Consider the following 13,493-nt stretch of genomic DNA (forward strand, 5'->3'; position numbering starts at 1 on the left):
AACTTACCAGAATGTAACCTCTAAAAAAACCTGAAAGAACCATCTAAAAAAAAAGAAAAAACGAACAGTTAGTAACTATTTATTAAACTAAAAAAGAAAAAAATAAAAATTTTACTTGCCGAATTCCCACGTCCAAAGAGACTCAAAGAATTACCTAAAAAAAAAGAACTAAAACTGTTAATAATAGTTCGTTAAAATATTAAAAAAAAAGAATGAAAAATATATTTACCGAAATCTGGTTTCTTAAAAAATAAGTTTTGCAAAAATTGCGAAACTTTCTATATTCAGAAAAAAAAATGGAACCTACAAAGAAATGAGAAAAGTTAGTAACTTTTCTCAAAAAAAAAAGTAAAAATTTGTTCGTAAAAACTTACTATATCAAAATCGAACCCAAAAAGGAAAAAGCTTATTTTTAGTTTAAATAAATAACTGCGGCTGTGGCTGCGGTTATATTAATATTGTATCACATGATTCATGTGATATATAATTTTATATAAAATAGTATAAATAGGAGGCTTCCCCGAAATAAAATTTTTTTTTTATATTTTTAATGATATTTATATGTGCTCATATATATACACACATATATATATCTAATATAAATAATATAAATAATGATATGTATTCGTCAGAGAATACATTATCAGTTATACTAAATATAATATCAAGTCTATTAAGAAGCTTAATAACGTTGCCTTGAGACTTTCATTAGATTAGAATGAATAAACCATATACTTTAATTAATTAACTCATTTTATTCTTTATGGACTCTGTATAATATTATATATTTAATACATTTTAAATGTTTATTTTACATATTCTTTACAATTATATCTTATACACTTTTAGATTGAACAATTATATTTTATTATTCTTTAAATCATTTCATCTCTTTTTTAAAAAAAGTATTTAAAGCTAATCTTTGACGAGATTAGACAGGAACCACTAGAGTAAGAAGCTTAAAGTTTTTGGATTTCCGATGAATATTTGCTCTTTAGATGGATCTAGATGCGTAAAATTTGGTTGATAATTGATATATTGATGATCATATGGCTGTAATTTTTCCGGGATTGTCTGTACAAGTCTGAAGTGTGAACTGTTATCTCAATTGATAACATGTGATTATAAACAAAATGAAAGTATTTTATTTTTTTTTTATTTTAATTTGATGAATGTTTACTAATTGCTCATTTAATTTTTTTCTTTTTAGGGATTCTTTGAAGTACCTTAACTATACTTATACTTTTTATTAGTGGTGCAAACAGTCTGGGTTTATTAGTATAACAGATTTGAGGTTAAAGGTCATAAGCTATCCCACCAGCTGGCAAAGTGTATGAAATTTCTTTAATTCACAAAGAAAGCCTTGCTAAAGTCATCTTTAGTGTAGGTCTAGTAATACATTGCCTTAATTGAGCGTGGCTACGAAGTTTATGATTCTTAAGTAAGCTCCAACTATATATATATATCAAAATATCTTATGTTTAATTACACAATTTATTGACTACCATTTAAATTTAACATGTGTATAAAAGTCACAATTTGTTATTATACATTTTTGCTATATATCAATAAATTAACAACTATTACTTTTTAACATTAGGTAAATTTGAACACAATTTTATTTCAGATAATATTTTCGTTAATGGATTAATAAAAAAAATTGTTGTATTAACATTCTTATTGCCGAGTTGAAGTGAAAGGACAAAAAGGATAAAATCTATAATTTAAATTTTTTTTTTAAAAAAAAATATAATTGTATTATTTAAAATTAAAAAAAATTAAGGTTTCATAGTACTGCCTTCATATAGCCAATATAGGACAGCCGAGACGAAAAAAAATGCCACTAGCGATCGACCTTATAGTCATATGATAGTCACATGCTAGAAGCGTTGTTATTCATATATCAACAACATATTCAAAATATATTATTCGTATTTTTACTTCAAATTGGTTTTTCTGAAACATAAAAATAAAAATATATTATTCGTATATCAACAACAGCATTCAAAATATGTTATTCATATAACAACAGCATATTTGAAATATATTAACAATGTATTCAAAATATTCACTATATCATTAGTTTGAGTACATATTTTAACATACTTTGAAAATATTGTAAAATTATTTTATTCATATTACAAAATTATTTACTACATTAGTTTAAATTTCAACATATATTAAAAATATTATAACATTATTTTATTAATATTACAAACATATTACGTATATTAAAATATGTAGAACATATATATACCATCTGTTAATAACATGTAGTGATTATGTCTAACATATTTTGTGAAAATCAGAGGTTTCTGCAAAGTAATCAAGTCTTTTAATTTATTTCCACATTTTTCACACATATTTTCCTACCAAGTCTCTAATAAAAATGTTAAAAATGTTCAATTTAGCAAAGATGTTGATCATCTTTATATATTTAACCTCCATCTGTTGCTTTTTCATTACATCTCAAAACGTATTATCTCGAGATATTTTATCTCAAAATATATCATCTCCAAATACACCACCCCAATATACATCACCTCAAGATATTTGGTACATTTATGAAGAGCCGATAGAAGATCTAAAACTATATGACACTTACACATTTAAAGATGGTACTTTGATGATTTGGATGGCCTTTAAAGATAAAGAAAATCCATCATGCATGTTACCTTATTTTCATCTACGATTGATAGAAAGAACAGGACAAATAACATATATAGACCTTAATTACACTTTTCCTCCAGAAGCAGTTTGCCCTGTTAATATGGCTTTCATACCCTTAAGTTATAATTATATAATGATAATTTATGTTAAGTCAAATAATGGTGTTAAGGGAAAGTATGGCTTGATAATTAATTATGACAGCAAGATTATAAGGTAAGTTAAGATGTTGTCATATCCTCATTTATAAAGGTTGATAATAATTTATTTTATTTTTTTAGTGAAATCTATTTAGGAAGTGTTAATGAATATATTACAGATAGTGGAATATCTGAAAAAGGTTTTATTTGCATTGAAGAACATGATGAAAGAGGAATAGCAGCATGGCATTGGTATAGTGCCCCGTAAGTATTTTTACAAGTAAATACTTTTTAAATATTTCTTTGTTCAGTTGATTAACTCTTTTCATCTTTACTTTAGAGATATTACAACAGGAAAAGTAGTAGAACTTGGAAGTGGCGAGTTTAGTGTACCAAACCTATTATCATATACTTTTGTAAATAGTTTTAATTTTAATTTAATTGATGGTGGGTTTGGATATGCATATATTCTAAAATATGATGAAATGGGATCATCAGCAACAAATGATCCAAATATTCAATACTGGAAAATTTATGTTTCATTTTTAAGAGAGGAAACATATTCACCTACAACACCTTCACTTGTCGACCAAACTACTACAAAATTAAATAGTATAGAATTCAAATCATGTTTTTATAACAATGATGCAGGATATATATGTATTGTATCATTAAACAATACAATTACAAATAAGGATCAATCAAGGACCGAAGTGAATTATTATCAGTTAGAATTTTTAACAACTGGGTCTTTTGTACAATTTGGTATGGTCCCTAAAGTAATAAGTAATGCAAACAATTTTAATTTGTCAAGTTTAGTTTATGGAGGATTTCTTGTAGAAAAATATTATACAAATACAAATGCAAAGAACTTTTATATTTTAGATAATAATGGAAATTATAAATCAGGAGGATCTTTTGGCCCAGAGTTTGTTCATTATAATATGTTCAGAAGAAATGGTACTTTATTGGGAATAAAGAAACAAACTGGTAATAAATTAGAAATTTTATTGAAACCTTTATTAAGATTAAATAATCAAGGTAAGTTTTTAATTTATTTATTACTTTTTAATTTTATTTTTTTTAATAAAAAAATTTTTTGATTTATAGGAGCAGAATATAATAATCCTGCAATTGAGTCAACAAAGCCAGCTGTCAATGAAGTTATTGATCCTTTAATCAATGAGATTACAATTAAATATGGCATCCCAGTAAGGTTATCTACTGCAAATATTTCAATATTTCAGCTTAATGATGACCCATACAAACCAAGTTTATTACGGCAAACAATCTCAGGAGATTCCAAACTATGTACTATTGGAAGCGATAACCACACTGTGCATATTCCAATTTTCAGTAGTACATTTAATCAGCCAAACTCTTCTTATTATGTGGTAGTTGATAATAATTTTGTCATTTCTCAAGAGAGAAATGAACCTTTATTAGGAATTATTAAGAAAACTTGGATGATTTCAACAAGTAATATACATATTTTTTTTTAATTTTTAATTTTTTAATTTTTTACTGGTCAAATAGAAAATTAATTTAAACTTCTTTATTATATTTAGAACCATTTAAGATCGGACAACATTCAGTTTCAGTCACAGGGTTACTTCGATTGAATGAAGAAGGGAGTTCAAAATTTCTTCAACTAAATCATCAGTCGGAGTTTTTCAATAATATAATTCAAGAATTTTCCAAAATAATTCCGGTAGATGAACAAAGGATAACAACAAATGGTAAATGGCAAAATGACCCCACTTTTCCCAAAAAAGTGTTGTTGTCATTTACTATTAATGAAGCTAAAAGTGCCATGGAACCAAGTTCCAAAACAATCTTTGATAATTTGGGCACTTTGATTGAAAGAAAAAGGTTTACTGCACTTTCTAATTATGAATATTCTTCATTAATCGATGAAAGTGCATCCTTTACAATAACCAGTAAGTGTTGTTCATTAAATATTTTTGATATTTGTAAATAATTAATATTTCATTAAATTTTTAATTCTATTATTTTACAGGTTATTTTGGAAAATTTTTGCCACTAATTATAATATTTTTAGTAAGTATGATAATATTAATAATATTATATTTTTTGGCACGTTGGAAGAACCCTGAAGCTAGAAACATTGCCATATTTGAGACTGCATTAATAATGCAGGATTTTGCTGTGGATTTAACATTTGCATTATTAAGGGTTCATAATACTCCACACCTAATAATCCCAAAGTAAGAAATTTTGTTTAATGTTATGTTATTTTTATTATTTTAAAGATTAATTTAATTAATTGATAATTTTCTTATTTATTATTACTTAGTATGGTATTCCTTGTTGTACCGCATGTAGTCAGTTTATTATTGGCTATAAATATTCTTTTGTCTGAAGTAGCTATGAATCCAACATTCCATACTTGGTTTTCAGAGCTTCCAACACTATTATCAATTTGTACAATATTTTCAGCCATTGATATACTAGCAATAAATACTTTGACATCAAATTTATTTGGTCTCAAAATATTTTCAGCCCCATTATCACAAAGATCAAGAGATATTATACTTTGGGGTAGTTTCATAAATATTTTTGCTGAAGATATACCACAGTTGATTATACAGATATTATACTTTAATAGTGTTGTGACATACGATTTTATTCCATCACTTGTAATTATATCTGGTGGATTAGTTATAATGAATAAACTAATTTTAAGATCGTATCAGGCATTAATAAGATGGCGTCATCGGCGTGATGAAATTAGAAACTTTATTAGAGATAGACGTTTATCAGCTGGTTCTATAAGATCATTAAGGTCAAATATTTAGCATTCTACTACAGATTTTTATTTGTAAATTATGATATTTTTACCATCAATTTAATAAAATATAATCCTTCAGACTGCGCCATAAAAATGTATTTTTTTCAGAACATCATTTATTGTATGAATATGAATAAAATGATTATCTTTAATTTCTCTAACCCAACAATAAATACTTTTCTTTTTGATCAATAAGAGCTTAATATTGTGTGCTACTTATATGACAATCTTACAATCCATATGACTTACTTGAATGCTTGGATGTGGAGGTTCATTCTCACGAAGATTGATATTAGAGAAAATGAGATATGAGATTTTTGGAAATCTCCGAGAGAAAATCAAGGGCAGCAAAATTGTCGTATATGTCATATAAGCAGAAGATGACAAGTTTCGGTCATTCCTGTTTTAGTTTTACAATAATTTTTATTTATTAAGATATTTTTAGAACAAAGAGTATGAGCCGTTGGTGCTGCTAGTGTGCTTGAACGATCTCTTCTAATACTCCATCAATGATAATTGATAAATTTTAGCTAATCAGCGTAACCCTATGGAAAAAAAATGTTTTGGACCTCCAGATTTTATTCATTGGAATTGATACTCATTTGATCTTTCATGACCAATTCATATTATTGTAATTAAATTGAAAAGAAATAACATACAGAAAAATTTCAAGATTATCCTTTACATTAAATGATATTCATTAGTTTGTTTAGTATTTAAAAATTGGAATGAGATTATATTTAAACAAATTAAAATAATTTCGAAAATATTCAATCATGACAATTTATATTATGGCGTGCAAATTAAAAGAAAATAGAAGGAGAAAATTTTCTTACCGTAAAAAGAATAAGTTTTCAGACGATTTTACTTTCCCAAATATATTTTATTTATTTATTTATTTCTAAATAGTACGATTTTTTGGTAAAAAAAAACAAGTTTATCTTTTTTTATTGTTTCTGTATTGTTAAAGCTATTCTTTTTTAATTTAACAAGATTAATAAATAAATAACTGAAATATATATAATCAATTGATTAGAACTAATATAACAAATATATCAATATAACATAATTTTCTAAGCTTTATTAATAATTATATTTTAATTAAAATGAGTTCAAAAAAAACTCATCGCTATTAATTTTCCCTAGTACACAATTTGAAACACCACCTTGGAATGGTGTGATGCCTAGCCATCACCGTTCAGTTCACGTGACTGCCGCGTTCGTGTTGTTTATATTTATCTCGGCGACTTAGAATTGGTGGTGTGGTAAGATGATCACGTTTAACGTTGCACAGGATAACAATATAAGGTTGACCATTTACAAATTTGGCTGAATTTTTTTCTCAATTCTTTTGTTTACGTTAAAACTTAAAAAAATATAAAAAATGGAGGAGGATAAACTTTTACCAATTTTATCACAAAATCTATTCGAAATTTTGAATGATGAAAAATATTATGATGTTACCATTGAAGTTGGTAATGGCCCTTATGTAAAAGTTTTTCGTGCTCATATGGTTATTTTACATTATCGTTCTCCTTATTTGCGAAGAATTTTGTCAACTAATAAAAAAAAAAAATGATGGAACTTTGACACATATCAAATTATCAAATATTTCACCTGAAATTTTTCAAATAATTTTAAGGTAATAAATAATCAAGTATAAACAAAACTCAATTTAATATTTATTTCTAATTTCACAATTTTTTTTTTAATTTAGGTATATTTATGGCGGAAAGCTTTTTTTAAATGAGTATGATAATTCATATTTAATTAAGGTCTTAGTTGCTGCTAATGAACTTAGTCTTCAAGAATTTGTCACATATTTACAATTCTTTTTGATCAAAAATAAAACAAGTTGGATGGATAAAAATTTAATTTTGTTTATCAAACAAGCTTTGAAAATAACTCATTATCAGTACTTCAAAAATATTGTATTGATTTAATATCTAAGGAGCCGGATAAATTATTCAAATCGCCCGATGATTTCTCTTCAATTCCGGAAAACTTTTGATTTCAATTATTCAAAATGATAATCCTTAAACGAGCGAAGTTCAAATTTGGGAACATGTACTTAAATGGGGATTTGCGAAGAAATCCTGAACTTCCTTCTGAATTCACTAACTTTTCAAAAGATGATTTTAATACTTTAAAGAATACCTTATAACAATGTATTCCTTTTACTAATTTTTACAATTTAACTTCTAAAGAATTTGTTGACAAAGTATTTCCTTATAGAGAAATTCTTCCCGGAGAATTATGTGCAGATTTATTAAAAACTTTCTTAGTTGTAATTTTTCTATTATTACATTTTGTCAGCTTTTTCACTTATTAATTATAGTCTAAGTGGAATCTTCTCTTGGGCAGTATGATATTATACAATGGATGCAAATAGACTAAACTCCAACTTAAATTCGTATAAATATCTTAGAACTTTTAAAAACTTTTGTATTGTAGTATATCATCATTGACACCAATATGAATGAAAGTTGAGAGGTTTGACTAATATAAAACATGTTAATAAATAATTAGACAATTTAATTTCAGTCTATATTGCTTATTGAAACTTTCAGAAATACTTATTACCATATTCAAATTCACATTTTTTGCTTGATCATCAATTTTTCATCGTTCAATAGATTCAGAGCTTTTGCTATTGGCAGCTATTTTTCATTTTGTTATAATTCATTTTATCAATAAATTATACTCCCCATCTACATACCTCTAAAATCCAAATATTTATTCATTTATCCAGTAATAAAATATTACAATAATGAAAAATAAACAAATAAAAATCAAACCATATCCTAGAATATTAGAATTTTTAATTTATCCAATAAGATTATTCAAATTATCTCAATAAACTAGCCAATAATTACTAATATATGTGGTGTACTATTAAAAAATTGTGCAATAAAGTCCATATCCAAGGATTTATCTTTATCAAATCTAGAAATAAAAACAAAGAAGAAGTTTTAGTAAAATGTACTATTAAAAAAAATGCACTAATAGAACTAATAGAGTCAAACCATATCCAAGAATTTTATCTTATCTCAATTATTAACTCTAGAGAAAAAAACGAAAATCATGTTAGTAAAATATACTAATAAAAAATCATGCAAAACTTTATCCAAACCATCTATCTTCAATTATTAACTCTAAAAATAGAAAAAAAAATGTTAATAAAATGTTATAATAAAAAAAAATGTGCAAATAGAGTCAAACCACATCCAAGGATTTATCTTATCTTAATTATCAACCCTAGAAATAAAAAAAAAAACGAAAAACATGTTAGTAAATGTACTACATCGATCGGGAAAGTTTTACAGGTGATATATAGCGATATATCTCACTTTATCGATATATATCCCATTATTAATAAAATGTGATATATATCGATAATAATCGCACTCGTCGATTATTAACGATATGATTAAATTATTAAACAACTATCATCACTAACGATTATTATCTTACAGTAAAAACAACGTTAGTGTATTAAATAGCATTATATTATTTATTATTAGATAACGTTAAATTATTTTATTGTTAAATGTGGTTCAGTTTTATTATATTAATAAAAACATCTATGCTAAATCTATACTAAATTTTATACTAGTAAAACTATACAAATCTATTATGGTATCTAATAAATTCCATGCACCAAAAGATTTAGTTACCAAAAAAGAAAGGCCAATTTCACGTGTTCAGACCCGTCTAATAAAAAAAGAAATTTTGAAACGTTAATAAACGTTTCACTATTGTAAAAATAAAAAAAATAAGGAAACCCACCCACTGAATCCCAAAGTGTTCCAAAGACCAGGAGTCTAATAAAAAAGAGAAAAGTCAAAGCGTCAGTATAGAATAAATGAATTAAGACAGAAAAAAAAAGCTTTTACCGAAAACTGATATCTTGCTTCCAAGGAACTGACCTAATAAAACTAATAAGAAAAAGAATAGTTAGAAACCATTCGTTAAAATAAAAAAAATTAAATAAAAAAAAATAATAAATCTACAGAATTGCCGCTAGAAACTGGAAAAAAAGAAAAATAACGAAACCTTAATAATCGTTTAATTAAAAAAATATTTTTTTAAAATAAACTACCTTGAAATCGATCACATAAAAAAAAGAAAATAATGAAACATTAATGATCGTTTCGTTATTTTTTTTAAAAAATATTAATACCCTCTCCTCAAAATCCAAAGAACCGATCACCTACAAAATAAAAAAAAAGAACTATTAATAAAGTTCGTTAAAATAATAAAAAAATTAAAATAAAAAAAATAAGTCTTTATACCAAAATGGCGAGTTTAAGTCAAAAGATTTACCAGAATGTCATGTCTAAAGAGACCGAAGAACGCCTAGAAAAAAGGAAAGGGAGGAAGAGAGAAAGAGCAAAGAGAAAGGAAGACAAGAAAGAGAGGGATATGGGAAAAAAGGAAAGAAAGGGAAGGGAAAAAAACGAAAAAGGGGAAGGGGAAAAATGAAAGAAAGGGAAAGGGAAAAAAACGAAAAAGAAAAGGAAAAGGGAAAATTTACGAAAAAAAATTTAAGCTTATTAAACTAAAAAAAGCTTAAATTTTAACGGTAAAATGATCAAACTGCCAACGAAAAAAACGGAAAAAATGAAATGAAACGAAAGGTGAAAATGAAAAAACAGAAAAGGAAAGCGTAAAAAGGGGTGAAGTGGGCGGGTGAAAGGGAAAGTGTGAAAGAAAGACAGATGAGAGGCGGGAGGAAGGAAAAAGAAGGGTAGTATTACTGACAAATGAAAATGTATGGAAGAGTAATAGAATAAGATTTTTTTTTTTATCATATTATCAGTCCATTAACTTCTATCTTTCTTTCTACCTTTTCTACTTTACATGGAAAAATAATAGATTTTAAAATAGATGCTGAATAAATGTAGAAATGATATAAATGATATCAGATATAAGAAATTAAATCCTCGGATATGGGTTTGACTCTATTGCACATTTTTTTATTAGTATATTTCACTAAACATGTTTTTCGTTTTTTTCATTACTAGAGTTTATAATTAAGATAAGATAAAATCCTTGATATTGTTTGACTCTATTTGCACATTTTTTTATTACTATATGATTTTAGAGTATTCTTAGAAAATATTTTTTATTAATAAATTGTTAATAAACCACAAAGAGGTGATGATGATATTTACATTACATAAAGGAATATAGTAACCCTGTAAAAAAAGTCAATCCGTTTTTTATATTCCATCTTTTTTCCGTAAAAGGCTCATATTTCCGGAATTAATAACCTTATATCGCGGAATTTATCGAATTATTTACATTTTCCGTGAATGGATCCGTGAAAGGCTCATTTTTACGGAGTTTTTACAGAAATAACGGATAAAAATTTTTATAGGGAGTATGAAAGAAAAAGAGTTTCTTTCATTTAGTTTTTGAAAAATTACTCTTTTTGAAATATTAAAAAAAATATTACTGACTGAGTACTGGCTGTAAGAAAGCCAAAAACTTATGTTAACAATATGTAAGATGAAGTAAAGAAATTTGAATCGCATAATATTAGGTATAGTGGTTTAGTTATTGACTTTATAAAGAATATTTGATTAGTTATAAAGATGAACAATCAATATATAATATAATTATTACAACTGATTAATTAAAATTGCTTTACAAATTTAATCTTATAAACAAAATTATTTATTTATTTATTTATTAGAGATTTAGTGAGAGAATCTTTTGTTCATGATAAATTTATAAATATTAAATCATAAAGTTCGACACATCCACACAGATGTGTTCGTTCTAGAGGAATATCCAGCAGATAAACTAGCACTCATTACTTGCTCAGATGACGCGTCAACAGCTCTCAAGTTTGAGACCTCGGGTACTGCCACGTGAAAAACACTAATCATTGAGCGGACAGTAAAAGTAATCTTTGGATACCCAAACCTACGGTCCCAAAAAAATTGGTTTTTTCAAGTGTAACAAAGGACTATATAATTTTACGGAAGGTAAAACAAATATCTGGATGTCACACAGCTTTAATTAAATATATTACACACTATTAATCAGCATGAATTGTATTAATTGTGCGACAATCAGAATCATATATATTTCAATATAATACTAACTTCTCTCATCCATATACTATTCAATACTTCCAATTTGATACTTACTTTCAATTACAACATGTTGTGTTCAAATGCATTTTTAGGAGGTTTACCTGAATTAACTTAAAAAGTCATAAATTATCTCAAGAATGATTTTTCAACTTTATACTCATGCATTTTAGTTGATAGATCATGATGTCGTCTAGCGATTCCATTATTATGGGAAAATCCATTTTCGATTCCTACCCAGAATCATGGTTTTATCAAAATTTACTTGGATAATTTAAATGATGATTTTAAAACAAAATTAAATGAATAAAAATTATTAATATTTCATTATCTTCAAAGAATATCATACTGTTTAATTATTCAAAGTTTTTAAGATATTTGAATATAGATAAGTTTATTTTCTCTGTTGAGCAGTGGTTGGCTGATACTATTACTACTGTATTAGTACAAAATCCTTAGTATATGATTCTGAACAGGATTTTAGGAGCTTAGTTCTTATATCACTATTTAAAATTTTTATTGAAAATGAAGTAGATTTATATACTCTTGAAATTAAGATCTCAAATCATGCATGCCTTGATGATATTCTTGAGTTAATTATAAAAAATCAAAATTTCATTCACTTCGTATCGAAATTCGAAAATCATAATGATAATACGATAATTTATGATCGTATATCACAAATAATTCATTTACGTCAAAATCATAAGAAAATTAAAATTATAATACTAGTGAATAATCATACATCTTTATATCAATCATTGTTATTATCAAAAGATTATAATTGTTCAAATACCTTAAATACAATCAATCATTTTCTATCACGTCAATTTTAAATTAATAAACAATCTTGATGAAGTATTAGAACAATTAAATGTTTTAGAATCCGTTCATATTTTTTATTGTTTTTCCTTGAATAGCTTTATTCAACAAATTATTAATTTTACTAAACTATTTAAATTAAAATCTTTATTTATTTCAAATAAGACATCACAAAGTGAAACAGTACAGCAATTATTACAAAAATCTGGTGATTATTTAGAAAATTTAGGTTTCTCCTATAATGAATCATTAATTCAACAATTATTATTAAAATATTGTAAGAATATCAAATTTCTTCATTTTGTTATGTCTGAAAGTTGGCTTACTTATCAATTAATTAATTTAATTGATTATATTAAACAAAGACTTAGTTGTCTTTCAATCAATAGATTGGAAGATAATCATTTAACAAATTGTAGTTCAATGATATTACAAAATTTAGGACAAATTCTTCCTTCTAAATTAGATTACATAAATTTGTTTTTTAATATTAAAAAAAGTGATTTTAGAGATAATGGTGTAGTTAGCCGAAAAATTCAGCCGAGGGCGCAGTAAATTTTCGGCCAACAACACCCAGCCGAAAAAAATTCATGTTGATCTTGAATATTTTATTGGTTCAACATCTAACTATTTTCGGCTGAATATTTTCGGCTAAATACACTTTTTTTAAATAATAGTGTAGTTAGCCGAAATATCCAAATAGCAGACATTGTTCATGTAACCTCCTAATTCACTTTATTATGTTTGATAGCACCCTCTTCAAATACATAATACATTTGTAAAGTTTAAAATCAATCTAAACTTGTTTAATTGGCTAAATTAATGATTTTCGAATCCATAATTCTGGCCGAAATTTTCTTAATTCTGGCCTAAAATTGGTTAAATTGAAAATTTCAGGTAAAATTATTTATATAAAATAATCTCCAAACTAAATATGGAATATATAAC

At 25.6% G+C, this 13,493-nt stretch overlaps 2 protein-coding genes across 2 annotated transcripts; both read left to right on the top strand.

Moving 5' to 3' along the window:
* Positions 1–2,398: 2,398 nt before the first annotated feature.
* OCT59_021322 (uncharacterized protein) lies at positions 2,399–5,626 on the top strand (the record flags this gene model as incomplete). Its single annotated transcript, XM_025313025.2, has 7 exons — positions 2,399–2,883; positions 2,949–3,071; positions 3,148–3,848; positions 3,918–4,286; positions 4,376–4,747; positions 4,828–5,035; positions 5,125–5,626. 7 exons carry the CDS (start codon positions 2,399–2,401, stop codon positions 5,624–5,626), a joined length of 2,760 nt encoding a protein of 919 aa, XP_025188274.2.
* A 1,377-nt stretch (positions 5,627–7,003) lies between these two features.
* OCT59_021323 (uncharacterized protein) lies at positions 7,004–7,562 on the top strand (the record flags this gene model as incomplete). The annotated part of the gene is made up of 3 exons (XM_066149798.1): positions 7,004–7,094; positions 7,168–7,261; positions 7,337–7,562. The coding sequence occupies 3 exons, from the start codon at positions 7,004–7,006 to the stop codon at positions 7,560–7,562; spliced, it is 411 nt and encodes a 136-aa protein (XP_065990667.1).
* Between the last annotated feature and the right edge of the window lie 5,931 nt (positions 7,563–13,493).

The sequence above is a fragment of the Rhizophagus irregularis genome, chromosome 3 (assembly GCF_026210795.1).
Source record: "Rhizophagus irregularis chromosome 3, complete sequence".
Classification (NCBI taxonomy): domain Eukaryota; kingdom Fungi; phylum Glomeromycota; class Glomeromycetes; order Glomerales; family Glomeraceae; genus Rhizophagus; species Rhizophagus irregularis.